The sequence below is a fragment of the Pseudorca crassidens genome, chromosome 6, assembly GCF_039906515.1.
Source record: "Pseudorca crassidens isolate mPseCra1 chromosome 6, mPseCra1.hap1, whole genome shotgun sequence".
Classification (NCBI taxonomy): Eukaryota; Metazoa; Chordata; class Mammalia; order Artiodactyla; family Delphinidae; genus Pseudorca; species Pseudorca crassidens.
The window spans coordinates 15,796,586-15,812,309 of NC_090301.1; the positions used below are offsets into that span (position 1 = coordinate 15,796,586).

At 46.8% G+C, this 15,724-nt stretch overlaps 1 protein-coding gene and 1 long non-coding RNA gene across 2 annotated transcripts; one reads left to right on the top strand and one right to left on the bottom strand.

Moving 5' to 3' along the window:
- Positions 1 to 1,810: 1,810 nt before the first annotated feature.
- LOC137226164 (uncharacterized) lies at positions 1,811 to 15,724 on the bottom strand. The gene is made up of 2 exons (XR_010944233.1): positions 15,565 to 15,724; positions 1,811 to 5,837 (listed from the first exon to the last, which is right to left on the bottom strand). It is a non-coding gene; the product is annotated as an uncharacterized lncRNA (long non-coding RNA).
- Positions 6,663 to 9,887, top strand: RNF228 (ring finger protein 228). The gene has a single exon (XM_067740435.1). The coding sequence runs from the start codon at positions 7,134 to 7,136 to the stop codon at positions 8,133 to 8,135; it is 1,002 nt and encodes a 333-aa protein (XP_067596536.1). The 5' UTR covers positions 6,663 to 7,133; the 3' UTR covers positions 8,136 to 9,887.

Here is a 15,724-nt window from a genome sequence, read left to right on the forward strand (position 1 = left end):
ATATCACTCACATACACATACACTTGAATATAAGCTTCATGAGGACAAGCATTTTGTTTTGTCATTGTCTGTTTAAGATCACCAACCTCAAAAACAGTCTGGCACAGAGTAGACACCATAAATAGTAATTTGAATGAATAAATCAAATTAAAGTGAAGCAAGTACATGCATTATTATTACAACTATGTAAAAACATTTGCTAATAAGAATAAATTCAGTGATGGTAATAGCTATGCCCAAGTGTTGGGTTATAGGAGATTTAAAAATTCTCTTTTCTGAATTTTCTTTAAAGTAGTTGCACTGTTTCTGTACACATTTAAAAATCACCATGATCTGCACATTGTAATAAGTATTAATGCAATATCCTAATGCAATAACTACTAAATGAGATGTCTTTGGAAGGTTTTCTCAGCTTTGCTTAATGGATTTTACTTGAAGTGATTTTACTTGAAGTGATACAACTGTATAGTAAGCAGACATGTCTTTTTTTAAAATTTTATTTATTTATTTATTTATGTTTGGCTGCACTGGGTCTTCGGTGCTGCGTGCAGGCTTTCTCTAGTTGCCTCGAGGCAGGGCTACTCTTCGTTGCGGTGCGCAGGCTTCTCATTGCGGTGGCTTCTCTTGTTGCGGAGCACGGGCTCTAGGTACGCAGGCTTCAGTAGTTGTGGCTCATGGGCTCTAGAGCACAGACTCAGTAGTTGTGGTGCACCGGCTTAGTTGCTCCGCGGCATGTGGGATCTTCCCGGACCAGGGCTCGAACCCGTGTCCCCTGCACTGGCAGGGGGATTCTTAACCACTGAGCCACCAGGGAAGCCCAGACCAGATAAGTCTTAATCCAGGGAATTTTAGTGGCTTATGATTGCAAATCCCCATAAACTGACCATGTTAAAAAAAAAAAAAAAAACTTTAATTCTAGAAGAGTTTTAGATTTACAGAAAAATTGCAAAGATAGCACAGAGAATTCCCATCTCCTCCACCCTGTTCTGCCTATTAATAACATATTTCATTAATATGCCTCATTTATCGTAGCTTATGAACCAACATTGATACATGATTATTCACTCAAGTCCATGCCTTATTCAGATTTCCTCAGTCTTTACCTAATGTCTCTTTTTTGGTTCCAGTCTCCCCTCCAGGATGTCATAACACATTTAGTCATCCTATCTACTTAGGCTGTGACAGTTTCTCAGACTTTCCCTCTTTGATGATGTTGACAGTTTTGAGGCGTACTTGTTAGCTATTTTGTAGAATGTCCTTCTATTGGGATTTGCCTTGTGTTTTATCCCATGGTTAGATGGCTATGGGTTTTTGAGAGGAATATCACAGAAAGTGTCATTCTCAACACATCATATCAAGGGTATGTGTGATCAACTGGAGTTATGGAGTTATCACTGTTGATGTTAACTTTGATCATCTGGTCAGGATAGGTTGTGTTCTGAATTATTTTTATTTACCAGTAAAGAAATAATAACCTCCGTAGAATAAGCATCTTTTGAGTCACTGCAATTTAGGCCTGTTTGGGTAGCTTCTTTTTTAACATTTTTATGGTACTTACCATGCACTAAGAACTGTTTGAAGCTTAACATCTATCAACTCATTTTAACTCCACAACAACCCTATGAAGTAGATACTACTCTCCCATTTCACAGAGGAGAAAACTGAGGCACCAGAAAAGTTAAGCAACTTGTCCAGGTATTGCACAGCTAGTGTCACAGGCAGCGTGGCAGCAGAGTACTTGCTAACCATTAGACCGCACTGCCTCTACATGATGAGCCAGAACTTATTGCCATAAACAGCGCACATTAACTCTTTTTTCATTTGCTCTTTATTTATTTTACTGAAGTATATTTGATGTACAGTATTATAAGTTACAGATGTTCAATAGTGATTCACAATTTTTAAAGTTTACACATCTTTTATAATATTTACAGTTTTATTGTAAAATAGTGGCTATATTCCCCATGTTATACGATATATTCTTGTAGCTTATTTTATACATAATAGTTTATACCTCTTAATTCCCTACCCCTACCTTGCCTCATTGTTAACCACTAGTTTGTTTTCTATATCTGTGAGTCTGTTTCTTTTTTGTTATATTCATATGTTTGTTGTATTTTTTGTGTGTGTGTGTGGTATGCGGGCCTCTCACTGTTGTGGCCTCTCTCGTTTGCGGAATACAGGCTCCGGACGCGCAGGCTCAACGGCCATGGCTCACGGGCCCAGCCGCTCCACAGCATGTGGGATCTTCCCGGACCGGGGCATGAACTCGTGTCCCCGCATCGGCAGGCGGACTCTCAACCACTGCGCCACCAGAGAAGCCCTGTTTGTTGTATTTTTTAGATTCCACATAGTATAAGTGATATCATACAGTATTTGTCTTTTTCTGACTTATTTCACTTGGAATAGTACCCTCGAAGTCCATCCATGTTGTTGCAAATGGCAAAATTTCATCCTTTTTTATGGCTGAGTAGTATTCCATCATATATATATATATATATATATATATATATATATATATATATATATATATATATATATATATATCTCACAGCTCCTTTCTCCATTCACCTGTTGATGAACTTAGGTTGCTCCCACAGCTTGACAATTATGAATAATGCTGCTATGAACATTGGGGTACAAGTACCTTTTTGAAATAGTGTTTTTGTTTTTTTGGATATACACCCAGGAGTGGAATTCCTGGGTCATATGGTAGTTCTATTGCATTAATTCTTTAAAAAGTTTTATCTTTGCAGTATATAGTAGTGAGATCCAGCTCCTAAAGTAACCTCTTAATTGCCATGCTGTCTCTTGATGAAGACAATTCCAATCCCAGCCAACCCAGCACTCCCACAGGCCCTCCTGCCACGGCCCTGACGTGGAGCGTCCAGTTGTCTACAGAATTAAGCCCAGCCCTGCTACCGTGGTTCTGAGCTTTCCTGGACGGCAAGTCACTGCTGAAGCAGGCTACTTACCACGTCCTCCACACACCTGCTTTCCCTGCTGCTGCCCTGAACGTCTTTCTCTCATCATCTTCCTAAATCCCCAATACACTGTCTGTGAATCTGTGCAAACTTCCCACATTCCATGGCAGAAATAACTTCTCTCTCTTCTTTATTCCCACCAGAGCCTTATCCCTGGACTATAGACTTGCTTCCTTCCGCCTCCCAGTTTTGCACACATGATTAATATCCTCTACTAAATTCTTGGTTTCTGGAGGCCAGGTTACCTTATCACACAGCAATAATGCCTTCCAGAATAGGACCTGAATAAATGTCAGACTGAATCAACCCAGTTTCTATTTGAAAATGTCAGCTGTTTGACTGACTCATTTACTACCTGCTTCTGAGTGGCGTTATCTGTCTATACAACTATTCTTTCAACATTACCAATGAGATTTCACTTTATCCTCATGTTTTATACAGAGCTTTATTACAGCTGACAGATCAATAATGTGTGGTGAGGTTCATAGGTCAGGCCTCCTCCTGGCCTTTCTGGGGAGATGCTACCTGTATCTCTATCTTTGAAATAATGGAAGAGTTTGACCACTCTGTCACTATCAGCTGTGTCACCTTGGGCTGGTTACAAGAACCCTCTGGGCCTCTCTCACAGGGCGTTAGAGAGGATTATTGAGATCAGAAATAGAAAATCCTAACATAAACAGTAATGAGTGTTAACAGGGGCTGGGGACTCTTCTGTGTGTGTTATATGTACAGCATGTTCACTCTTCACAACAGACTTACGAGGTAACTATTCTTATCCCCATTTTACAGTTTGGGAAACTGAGGTACAGAGAAGCTAACTAGCAATCCAATGCTACAGAGAGGGTAAGGAGCAGATCTCGAACTCAGACTCAGAGCAGTCAATCCCCCCTCTCTGTGAACATCTGTTCCCTACTAAGTCCTTTGTGAAACAGCTGTCTCCAAAACTTAAACATTCATTTTATTTAGATGGTAGATGGAGGGAATGTATACAAGAGATTACCTGAAACCTCTGCTGTCTCCCATTTACTGAGGTCCTCAAAAAGAAAACGATTCAGCAAATATTGAGTGTCTAACATATTCAAGGCATGAGCAGGATTCTTGCAAAGTCAATTCAAATCCTAACGTAAATATTGAGTTCCTTGTTACTGACTTAAGATCTCTTTCAACACACCCTTCACCACAGTAGAAACCTAATTCCTACTTGAATGATCAAACTTCACTACACACGGTTAAGGACAATACTACGAGCACCAGGCCTTACAGTCTGTTAAGGTCGATGCCTGTGGCCTGCGTCACGCAAACTCACACTCTTCACGAACGACCCCTCCTTCCCCTGATGGAAACTCCACATGACACCTTGTGAGTCCTAAAAGTGAGGGACTGGTCCTAGGATATAAAGTAATTAGAGATGCTGGCTAACGTACTAGCCAGACACAGAGTAAATTCCAGCATTGTTAACCAAATTCTGGTAATTGTTTAAGACCCCATCAACAGAATGTGTTGTATTATCAACAGAAACCAAACCTGGACCTCTCAAAGGGTCCATGGTATCCAAGTGACCGTGAGCCATGGAAGAAATGCCCGTAACTACTAAATAATTACTTTGACTGGTAACGCTCACTTTGTGCCGTTGGGAGTTGGGAGATGTTTCTGCTGTTGGTTTCACGTTAGCCAAACCAGTGACTTTGGTGTAGATCCTCAACCAGGGGTGATTGTGCCCCGAGGGGACATTTTTGGCTGTCACCGCTAGGGAGGGCTGCTACTAACGTCAAGTTCGTGGAGGCAAGGGATGCCGCAGAACACCTGGCGATGCACATGACAGCACCTCCAGCAAAGAATTCTCCAGCTCAAAAGGTCAACAGGGCTGAGGTTCTGAGAAACCCTGGCGTGGCCCGGTGTTCCATCTCTCAATTCCTCCATTCAACGGTGAGAATGCATACTAGAGTGAAATTTCAAAATCTTAAATGTTTTGCCCAAACGCACACCACATGCAAGTACGCAGACCTTCAGACCTTCAGAACACTTTCAGTCCTCTTTGGCATGGAGGTTGCACATGTCCTAGGAACTGGGTGGGTGGGACATAAATGCACACCAGCCCTTCCTGTCTCTGAACTTCTCTCCTCTCCATGCCCTGCTTAAAATTTTTTCCTATATCAGCAGTATCTCTCTTCTCAGCACAGAGTTACTCAGGCCTTAAAGTAGAAGAACCAGTTTCAAATTTTGCCTAAAATGCAGTTCCAGGCTCTTCACAATCAAACAGCTAAAGGAGGGAAAGAGAAGGCAGGACAGGAAGAGAAGGAAAGGAACTTAACTCCCTCCAGGTTAGTTTGGTTTGTGAAACTTTGTAATACTCCAAGGCCAGACTAGGGCCTTCTTCTGATGTCCCATCACCCTGCCCTCTGCTCATCACAGTCTCCGCACAAAATGATATACTACCCTAAACCACATTTATAAAATGTGAAACAAGGAAATGGAAAGCTCGTGGTTTTTAATGAGCTTCACCTAAGGTCTCTCAAACTTAAGACATCAATCACATTCACTGTTCACATACAGTAAAAAGTACATGTATTTTCAAATGTCATAGAAACCTAATAGTTATTTATGACAATTCCTTCTCTGGTCTGTACATTGGTGGTTTACTGGTATCTTTCTTTCCTTCTTTCTCTTCCTTCAGCTTGATTCCCATTCACTCACCCTTTCCACCAATATCCCCTGGGTTATCTTGCTGTCTTCTGCAGAGAATCCAGATAGAAAGTGGGAACATTCCCATCTCATGGGGACCCAGAAAGCCGTCCTCTTTCTCTTCCTTTTTGGGGCTGGGGAGGCTCATCTCTTCCTAGGGTGAGGACCAACCTGGAGAAACAGGGGAACAGAACTTTCTTACTAGGAATATCTAAACATCACCTCTCAGATAGTCCCCAAACACACCACTCCTGTACCCTACTGAGTGTTCCTTCAAGAAGTGCTACTTCTTGCTAAGCTGCTCACACGGCTTCCCTTGGTTTTAATAAAATCAAGAAGATCTGTCTCATGTTCCTCATGGAGCTTCCAGCTCTCTACATTTGTGTATTAAAAGTTTAAGTGGACCAAGGGGGTGAGTGATGCCAGGGACTAGATGTAAGCTGGACTGAAATTCTGTGAACCGCTTTGACAATAACATTTCCCCTCTCTGGCTCTGGAACCGCATGCGCACCCACGAAGTACTGAGAGCTACCACCATCCCGTACAGTCAGCGTCGGGAAATCAGCAAGATCTGGCTATGAGTTTGCGTTTTCATGCCTCCTTAAGGCTCAGGAAGCAATATTTCGGGAGGTGGGGGCAAACACACTGTTCAGCTCGAAAATTTCCTCTAGATGGTGAAAGGAAAATGCCATCCGTCGGCTTCCACCCCGAGAAGAACGAGGCAGGGCTGCCTGGGCTTTGCTAATAAAAGCGGAAAGTGTAAATGGTTTGGTGGTGACTGGCTTTAGCCCTTGGCCGGAGAAATGACATCACGATTTTCACAAAGGACAAGAACCGCCGCTGCCGCCACCGCTGAGGCTGCTGCTTCCCCTCCCTGCGCGGGTCCCGCATTACATCACCGGTGAGCTCCTGCGGGTGGGGGGAGAGAAGGCTTTGCCAGGGACTCAGCCCCAGACCAAGGAGGATAAACACGGAATAACAAGGATACGGGGCGGGGGGGGGGGGGGAAGGGAGAAGGAGAAGGAAAAAGCAGGACCAGGTTTCCTACCACGACCCTGAACGTGTGTATGGGGTGGGGTGTTGCACGGGCACCGACTCCTTAAAGCAGCCGCACCCCAAATTCCGTTCCCGCATCGCACACCCCACCCTCCTTCAACTCCCAATTCCAAGTCCAACAAAAACCGACATCCAAAGCGGCCTGGGAAGTCGCGTTGAGAGGCCCAAGGGGGACGGCAGAGAGGCTCCCGGGGACTGGGAGGGACCACGACGCCCGCGCCTCCTTAGGGGAGTGGGGGGAAGGCGGTCGCCGCTGCGCCCCCGCCCGGCCCAGCCAGCGGTGCCTCCCCCGCCAGGCAACAGCGGCCAGAGGGGGGAGGCAGAAGCGCCTCCTCCGTGCCAGGAGCCGAGACGGCGGCGCAGGGGGAGGAAGGCGCCTCTCCTTACCCCCGATGAGGGGCGGGTCATGCCATGGCAGCGCCGGCGAGCCACAGCGGCGGCGGCGAGCGGAGCCCAACCAGCAGCCCCCGGAGCTCGACAGTGGCCCGGGACGCCGCGGCGGGAGCCCGGGACGGCCGGGACGTGGGAGCCAGGAGCGCATCGGTGACGGTCCCCGGCCTCCCTCCGCTTGAGGACTACGAGTGCAAAATCTGCTACAACTACTTCGACGCAGACCGGCGCGCGCCCAAGCTGCTGGCGTGCCTGCACACCTTCTGCCAGGAGTGCCTGAGCCGGCTGCAGCTCCGCGCCGCCGCCGCCGCCGCCGCCGCGCCCGAGCGCCCGCTGCGCCCGCCGCCCTGGCACGGGCCGCCCAGCGCCATCGCTTGCCCCGTGTGCCGCCACCGCACGCCGCTGCCCGACAGCCGCGTGTACGGCCTTCCCAGTAACACCAAGCTCGCCGAGGCCTTCCCGCTGGCCCTACGCGCCGCGCACGACCCGCTGCCCCAGGACCGCCTCCTGCCGCTGCCCGCACGCCACCCAGCGCCCGCCGCGGCCCCGTCGCCCGCTCCGGCCCCGCCGCGGCCGCCGGCCGCCGGGGACGCGGCCCGAGGACCAAGCTCCAGCGCCGGCCTGCGCGCCCCGGGCTCCTACGAGAGCTGCCAGAACTGCAAGCGCGCCGCGCTCACCGCGGGCTGCGTGTGCGTCGTCTTCTCCTTCCTCTCCATGGTGGTGCTGCTCTTCACCGGCCTCATCTTCGTCAACCACTACGGCGGCGGCGGGCCCCCCCCGGGGGGCGGGACGTCCCCTGATGCGGCCCCGGCAGCCGGTTTGCCCTTGCCTTCGCCCCTGGGGCCCATCTGCCTGTCGGTGGCCAGCATCCTGGCGCTCTTCTCGGTCGTCGTCACTTGGGTTATCTGCTGGCTCAAGTACCGGCCCGAGGGCGCGGCCACGGGCTCGGCTGGGGGCGGCGGCGGCGGCCCGAGGGCGCGGGCGGCGGCGGAGGCGGGCGGCGCGCGGAGAAGCGACACGTAGTGGGGCCACACGCCTGGCCTCCCTCCCATACCTCCACCGCGGTCCGAGAGGAGGGGGCCTCTGGCCCGGTGCTCTTGAGCTTCTCCGCCCTCTGCGGAGGGCGGCCCCCGGCCGCTCACCCCCTCACCGCCCGGTCACGGCAGAGCTTCGGTTTTCCGCGTCTCTGGCCTTTCAAGTCCACGCTTCCGCGCTGGGCCAGAGAAGGAAACCGAGGAGGCGGGGATGCTGGTGGCAGTCCCATCTCCCTGGACTGTGCAAGGTCAACTTCCACTTCATGCACCACCCTCATCCTCGCCAGAGTGCATAGCCATCCCTCCCTGGGGTCCGAGGATTTGCAAGAAGACGAGGAAGGAGCAGTGGGATGCCCGCTGCCCCGCCTGGAAGATGGTTTTCTGGATGCTGTGACTTGAGAGTTTCTTTAAGGGTATAGGTGCTAGCTCACGTCTGCAGCAGTTGTGAATGGACCTAAATTGTCCAGAGGAAGCATGAATGAGATGTAAACGTGAACGGTTTCCCTGCTTCCTGGAGGCCATGGCGAGTGAGTGAGCCGGAGCGCTGAGAGTGACGTTCAACCCCCGGGGGCACGGCGCTGGCCTGAGTTGGGAGGCTGCACCGACCAACAGTCCGCATAAGTGAGCGATTGGGCAGGTGCTCAGCGCGCGTGCGCGCTCACATCTGCCGCTGGAGTCTTCGGAGCACAGCAAGGGTGGCGCGCACAGGGCGGTGGATCCGTCTGCTAGCGGCCCGACAGAGTCCAGAAGTTACATCTCCTGGAAACTTGTGATTGTTTTATTCACGGTGTTGCTACCAGGAAGTCATTTCATCTTCTGTAACTGGGCTCAGGGAGCTTAACGAGGCCGTTCTCTCTTCGCTTCTCAAAGCTGACTTACTGTTGCCCCCACCTGGAAGATATTGAAAGCTATTCACGCGGAATAGAAACTGTAGGCTTCCCCTGCCTTTTTTCTTAATTTCATTTTTAAAATAATTTATTTTAGAATATATAAATCTGGAAATTTTGTGCATTAAGATTTATGGAAAAGTTGTTTGATAAGCAGTAATATTTCTCCCGTACCTCTAGTCCAAATACATTTCAAAAGTAGGGGCGGCAGTAAAGGCGTGTTGGTAATTGATTCAAGATTTTATACTGTAAAACAACTGACTTTCAATTATCTGATCAAATAGAAAATACTGCTCAAAAAACGAAACTGACAAATCAACTGACAGGTCTTTCATCCTTTGATTACAAATATATATTATACTTATCAGAAAAATATTATTTTGAATTCAGCTGTTTGATATTATTAGAAATCACTGAAATGTTCACATCTGATCACATTAGATGAAAAAGAACACGTACCTATCCGATTTTGTAACTAAAAAGACGAATTGAGAGTGTATGTTGCAGGTGGATTAGATGTTTTAGAAAGAAAAAAACCCTGAATTGTTCCAAATGTATTTTATATGAAAACATTCTTTATTCCATCTTCTGAAATTTGGAATAAGACAAAGTTTTCATGCCTAAAAATCACAGAAGCTACTGAGGGTATGCTGTTATTCCTCATGTATTTATGCAAGCTGTCTGCATGATATCTTGACACTATTAACCGAACTTGAATGGAGCACTTGTATCTATCATAGAGTGAAGTAATTTATGGGCCGCTGATAAGTGGTATGGCTGCAATTTAGGAATTGCAATATAGTATGTTGTGTGTCTGCACTGTCAATAAAAACAAGAAGCATTTATAAAAAAAATCTGTTTTCATGAAACTTATTTCATGGGGAAATTGCTCTGAGTTATTTTGGTGGTGCTTCTTTTCCTGAAATACACAACCTCATCCAAATTCTATCAAAAATTTCACATTTTGAATAGGGCTGAGAGAGCAATAACTCACATGTGGGAGTACACTGCAAAGGCATTTCATGGAATTACTTCTAGGGTTTAACGGAACTCCTGAAGGCCAGGTGAGATCTGTTGTATTTTAAAGACTTACCCAATCCACTACTATAACGTTCCCCTAAAACTAAACTCTGTTGTCAGATTTTGTTCTCAGTTTCTGCAAAATGTTTTCAGTTTCCTAATACTAAGACTCACACTTCAGAGATTGGTTTTAATTTACTTTTACCTCCAACAAATAACTTGTGTTATTTTTATTTCTGTATTCATTTTAACCTTGTATCCTTTGTTTACCTCCAGTGCCGAGATTCTGCTAGTATTCACAACTGTTTAGTTGTACAAGTGCAGTTACACATATATATGTGTAGTTACTAGAATGTACATGCTAGTAACAGAACTTGGCTTTGTGGATGTAACCATGTGTACCTGTGGGCACACACATGTGTTTGCTATTTCATTCCCTTAAATTGGCAACCTAGAAGTTTGTCTAAAGTTACCTGGGGACCAGCTTCTTATAGAGTTTATTTATGTTCCACAGAGGAAGGTACAACAATGACATAAACTGAATTATTCCTCATAAATGAAAAAGAGATCTTTGAATTGCCTGAGTCACGACACAAGCCACATTTTGCTTCTTTCATAGGTTGCAGATGTAAATCTCTTGTAATGAGAAATTTGAATAGTTTAAAATCAAATATATATAATTAATAGCTCAGTACCTGACCATAGAGAGATTATTTTTTTCTTGGCTAACTTTGTTTTATTGCTAATTTCTGACTTCTTTATCAGGAATTGAGTGGCAGGATGAGGCGATGGAAAACATTTTTCCAATTTCTAGTGGTTTTCTGGCATTCAGCTGTTCCCCCATTTTGCAGATGTGATTTCGCCATTCCTGCATCACATGGGAAGTCCTGGTATACCAGCATCTTAGAGCATGAATTTAGCAGACATTGTTTAAATGACCAGTGAATTGTCTGAAGGGCTCCTGTGACAGTGGAGTACTTTTCTCTCTTCTCATGGAAATTCTCATCTCCTGGGAAGAGCTTGACTCAACCCTGGGCACATCTCCAGCTCTTGAGTATGAACTACTAGTAAAATCACTGCAAAAAGCCCGACCTTGTCTGGCCTGAATACCTGCTCAAGAACTCATGGTTTCCATGGCCCAGGTTCTGCTTGGGTTCTGAGACTGCTGGTTAGAGTTATCTTGAGGCTTCTATAGAATCTAAATTTCCAGTGAAAGAAACTCATCTTGTTGGTGATTGATAGATTAAATACTTGGCCTCTAAATGTAATATGTTTTGGTGAACAGTGTCCACATCCATAAAGAACCTTGGTTTGGGTTCTAAAGACCAGTAATCTCACCCAGGAGATATGAGTCTGAATAATGGCTCTCTCCTTTCTTGGAAGGACCTTGGCAAGTTATTTAACTTCTTTGAGCCTCAGGCTTCTCATCTGCAAAATGGGAACAAAAGGAATCAGCCCTGCTTTCCTTTTGGGGTTGGCATAAGGATTTGTATACATAGGAGGGTATATGGGTGAAAATGCTTTGGAAACAAGCCCTATGTGGATCTTTAGTTTTGTTTTCATTCAGGTTTGCAAGGGTCTAATATCACCTCCTCAGAGAGGTTTGCCCTCACCACTCTATCCCCAAGGGAATATCTACTGAAGTTTTATTTTCTTCTTAACACTACTATCTGCAGTGGTCTTATTTATTTGTTATATGCTTTATCTCAATCTCCTGCAACCAGAATGTAAAAACAAGGGCAGAAACCTTGTCTGGTCACCCATTCTATCCACAAAGCCTTAGCCAGTTCTTGGCATATGGTAAGTGGCAGATAACTAGTCTGCTGACTGGGCTTAATGGGAAACCCTGGACTGAATGTTAAGTGACTTGACTTCCCCTCAATAACTCCTGAGACCCTGGGGGACTTAGGTAAACAATTGCTTTCCCCCAACTTCATAAGGAATTTTGAAAGGTGAAAAAATATACCAAAAAGCACCTTGAGTTATGAGAAAAAGCAGTTCTATTACAGCAAAACTCGAACTGCAATGTAGTCAGTGACAGGAGACAGTGGAGAGCCTAAAAGACATCTGGCCTCCATTTCCGATCATTTTCTGCATTTTAAGATTTCAAGGTATGAATCCTTTTGGCTACCTTCTTTATAAGCACGTCTGCCCCATCCCCTCCAAAGCTGGCAGCACCTACGTAGTTGGGATAAGCTTACAATGCAGTGAAATTTCCCCACAACATTGAGAGCAAGAGCTATTAAATTTCTCATTATGTGTTACTCCCTGTTTTACTAATTCTTCAATCTTTGCCACTTTAAATAAATCATCCTTCATAGACTTGCTAAATTTATCATCTCAGTAGCTGAGTAATCCCCCATTAATCTGTGATCCAACTCATCCTCTTTAATCATTTAATTCCCATTAGCTAATATTCGTATTTTAAATTTCTGTTATGATCCAAAGATGATTACCTTCATGCCATGGGCATTGAACTGCATCCCTGTTAAAGATAAATAGCATACTTCTTCCTCTGAAACAATATGTTTTTATCGTATATGTTATAGAGTAAGTTTGTGGAATATCAAATATTTACTACAGTAAATATTTATGAAATGAGTATTAGAAATGACCGTAGCCGGAGCTTGGTTCCAAGTTATGTGAATGAAGAAATTACGAGAGAGATTTTATCTATCTTTTGCTAGATCTCTTTTCATTGTGCATTTAAGAAAAGCTTTGTAATACATACCATTAGCATTGTTTCTATCCATTGATCAAACTTGCAGCTTCCTTTCTCTTACACAAAGCTAAAACATGCCAAAGAGAGGCAAGTTTGCTTCTGTGATAAATTCACCATCATGCTTGATTATAAAATACATTCAGGGAAGTAAGAGTGTTCAATCTCCAAGAATATTCCTAGGAGCTCAGGAAGAATGTGCACACTTCCTTTAGAAAAAATTGTCTTTGCATGTAAAATTGGATTATCTTTGGCTTAGAAATACCACATCTCCATGGGGTGGAAGAGGGGGTAGTGCTGAAGTAGGAAGAAAGAAGGTAGAGAAGATGTGCAAAAAAGTTCTCCTAACCCCTAGTATTACAAACACACATTCCGAAATAAACGGGAAAGTGTTTAATCGCTGCAAGAAGAGAACACGTTTATTTCAGCAGTTATTTCAAGAACCATGGTAATAATTGAGTGGCTCAGCTATCTCTTACCACAATGACAGTACTCTCTATCACATGGAAATGATACTTTGATAAGATTTATATGTCTACTGTGTGTGCATTTAAAACTAGTTTCTAGTCAAACTTGGGAGGTGGAGAGCAATTGCACCTGACTTGCAGCTTGGGGCTGGGGAGGTGGGTGGGGTGGGGAGGGGAAGGATTAACTTCAAGTTGTCAAGCAGACAGTTTTTGCTTGGAAGAAAATTTGGGACTGAACTCTGCAAGGAAAAGATTTGTCCCTAGAGTCAATTTCTTATTAAATTCACACACAGCCAACTTATTTCCTGATTGGAGCCTTAGCAGAGGTTCTCAGCTCTGGCTGCAGTTTAGAATTACCTGGAGAGTTTAAGAAACAAAACAAAACAAAACGCGGAAGCACCCGTCCCGCCCCCGGGTCGAGACATTTATTTAATTGGTCTGGGAGTAGGGGTGGGGGTGGGGAGGGGAGGTGCAGCAGCAGTTTTTAAAAGGCGCCCCAGGTGATTCTACTGAGCAGCAAGATTTGAAAGCCATTATACTTCACAACGTTGTTTATTGAAATGCTACGTTCTCCCCAATCCCACTTAAATGAACTAAACGCCGCCAGGTTTCTTAGAAAATGGGAGATTGTGGACTAATGCTTGGATTTTGGAAACGGCCATAATTTGGATAACTATTTGTTGCTCTGACTGTTCCCTCTGTCTCTACACACACACACGCACGCACGCACGCACGCACACTCACACTGTTGACTTTGTATTCCCAGGAAAGTTAGGTAAATATTTGCCTCCTAATTGCGGGCGCTCGTGATCTTTCCTAATGTGGCGGGGATGACGGCTGCGCCTCCGCACATTACAGGGCTTTTCCGTGGGCTCCCCTCGGTCCCTCGAAATAGGGGTGTGCTTTCTAAGTCAAAATTCAGTGACAACGTGGGGATTTGAGGGTGGATTATATGGCTAACCAAGAAAGTCTAGAGGTTAAATTAACAAAACCTCGCCAGTTGACAGCTGTGGGTGTCATCGCCCGTGACAACTGAAGGGGAAGCTGCTGGTCACCAACAGGTGTGGACACGCGAGCAGATCCAGAGCAGAGAGTAGTGTTTTAAGATATTCGCTAGGAGAGTTATTACATTCTTTCAAAAGACCCTTCCGAGTAGCCGTTCAGCGTACAAATTAATTCCACACTCTTGGATGCAGGTGTAAAGGGATTTGCGCTGAGACCCAGCGGCCAGCGATGGGAGGAGGAGGATCACCTCGATTTCTGTGCGTTTTAACGCGGACGCCCGAGGTAGCTCGTAGCTGAGCGCAAGGACTATCGGGGCGAAAGTGCGGGCGCGGGGACCGCCGAGGGCAGCCACAGCGACAGGTCCCCGGGGAGGCTCCTGGGGCGGGCGGGGTGGAATCCGCATCCTGGGGCTGGCCTGTGCCCGCTCCCGCGCAGTCTCCCGGGCTGGAGAGAACTCGAGGCCGCCCGGAGCGACAGGCTAGTCCCCGCACAACTGGGCCAACGACAACGACTTAAGCGTGTCCCTTTCGCAACACCGACCCCAAACCCCAGCCCAGTAATCTCCAAGCTTGCGATCCCGAAGGGCAGGCTGGGAAGAAGTCGAAGACACAAGGACGCCGTCACCAGCGCATTCGTCGCGCGCGGCGGAACCAGCTGGCACGGTGCCTTACAAACTCAGCCACTCGACATCGCTGCTTAGCTTGTTTATTTGTTTTGTCTTCGTATGGAAACTGGTCTTCAGCCCCTAACTCTCCGGATTCTGTGACGTCCCGATTTCAGGGTCTGAAGGTTTATGATCCAGTGGTGTCCTTACCATCTTTGGATGTCCACGGGCCCTCCCAGCGCCCGCCCCATAGCTCTCGGTTCGCATCTATCTTCCTTCCTCCCTCCCTCCCTTCCTCTTGGCCCCGCTGCGGGGCTTGAGGGATCTTAGCTCCCCACTGGGGACTCAACCCGTCCCCGCAGTGAAAGCGCGGAGTCCTAACCACTGGACCGCCAGGGAATTTCCCGCATCTATTTTTAAAAAGAGCAGAGAAGCCCCACATATGTAGGTTGAGAAAAAAGACACCGAGTGCGGTGTCTGCGGGGCGCGGAGTCGCTTGTCTGTCCCGTCATTTCTCTGCTGATTTTTGGTCCGCAAGCCGGCTTCTGCCCGAATCCCAGCCCCGCGGGGCTCCGAAACCCTCTCCCACCTCCCGCCCCCTTCCGCATTGTCCCCACGGCTTTCAAAGACGCAAAAGGTGTCCTGACAAACCTTCCCATTGTCGGGCGGGCGGGTCAGCGGGACGTGGACGCGAAGGGTTGGGGGCTTGGAAATACCTTAGGCATCTTCGGGTTTCCTCTTGGAAATTCCTCGCAGTTCCCCGCGGGGGCGGCGCTGGCATCCGACCCCAGACCTTCCACCACCACGAGGCGGTCCTTAAGGAGGAGAGGTTCGCCACACGGCTGGGGGCCTAGGAGGACTTCAAGAAGCCCGGCC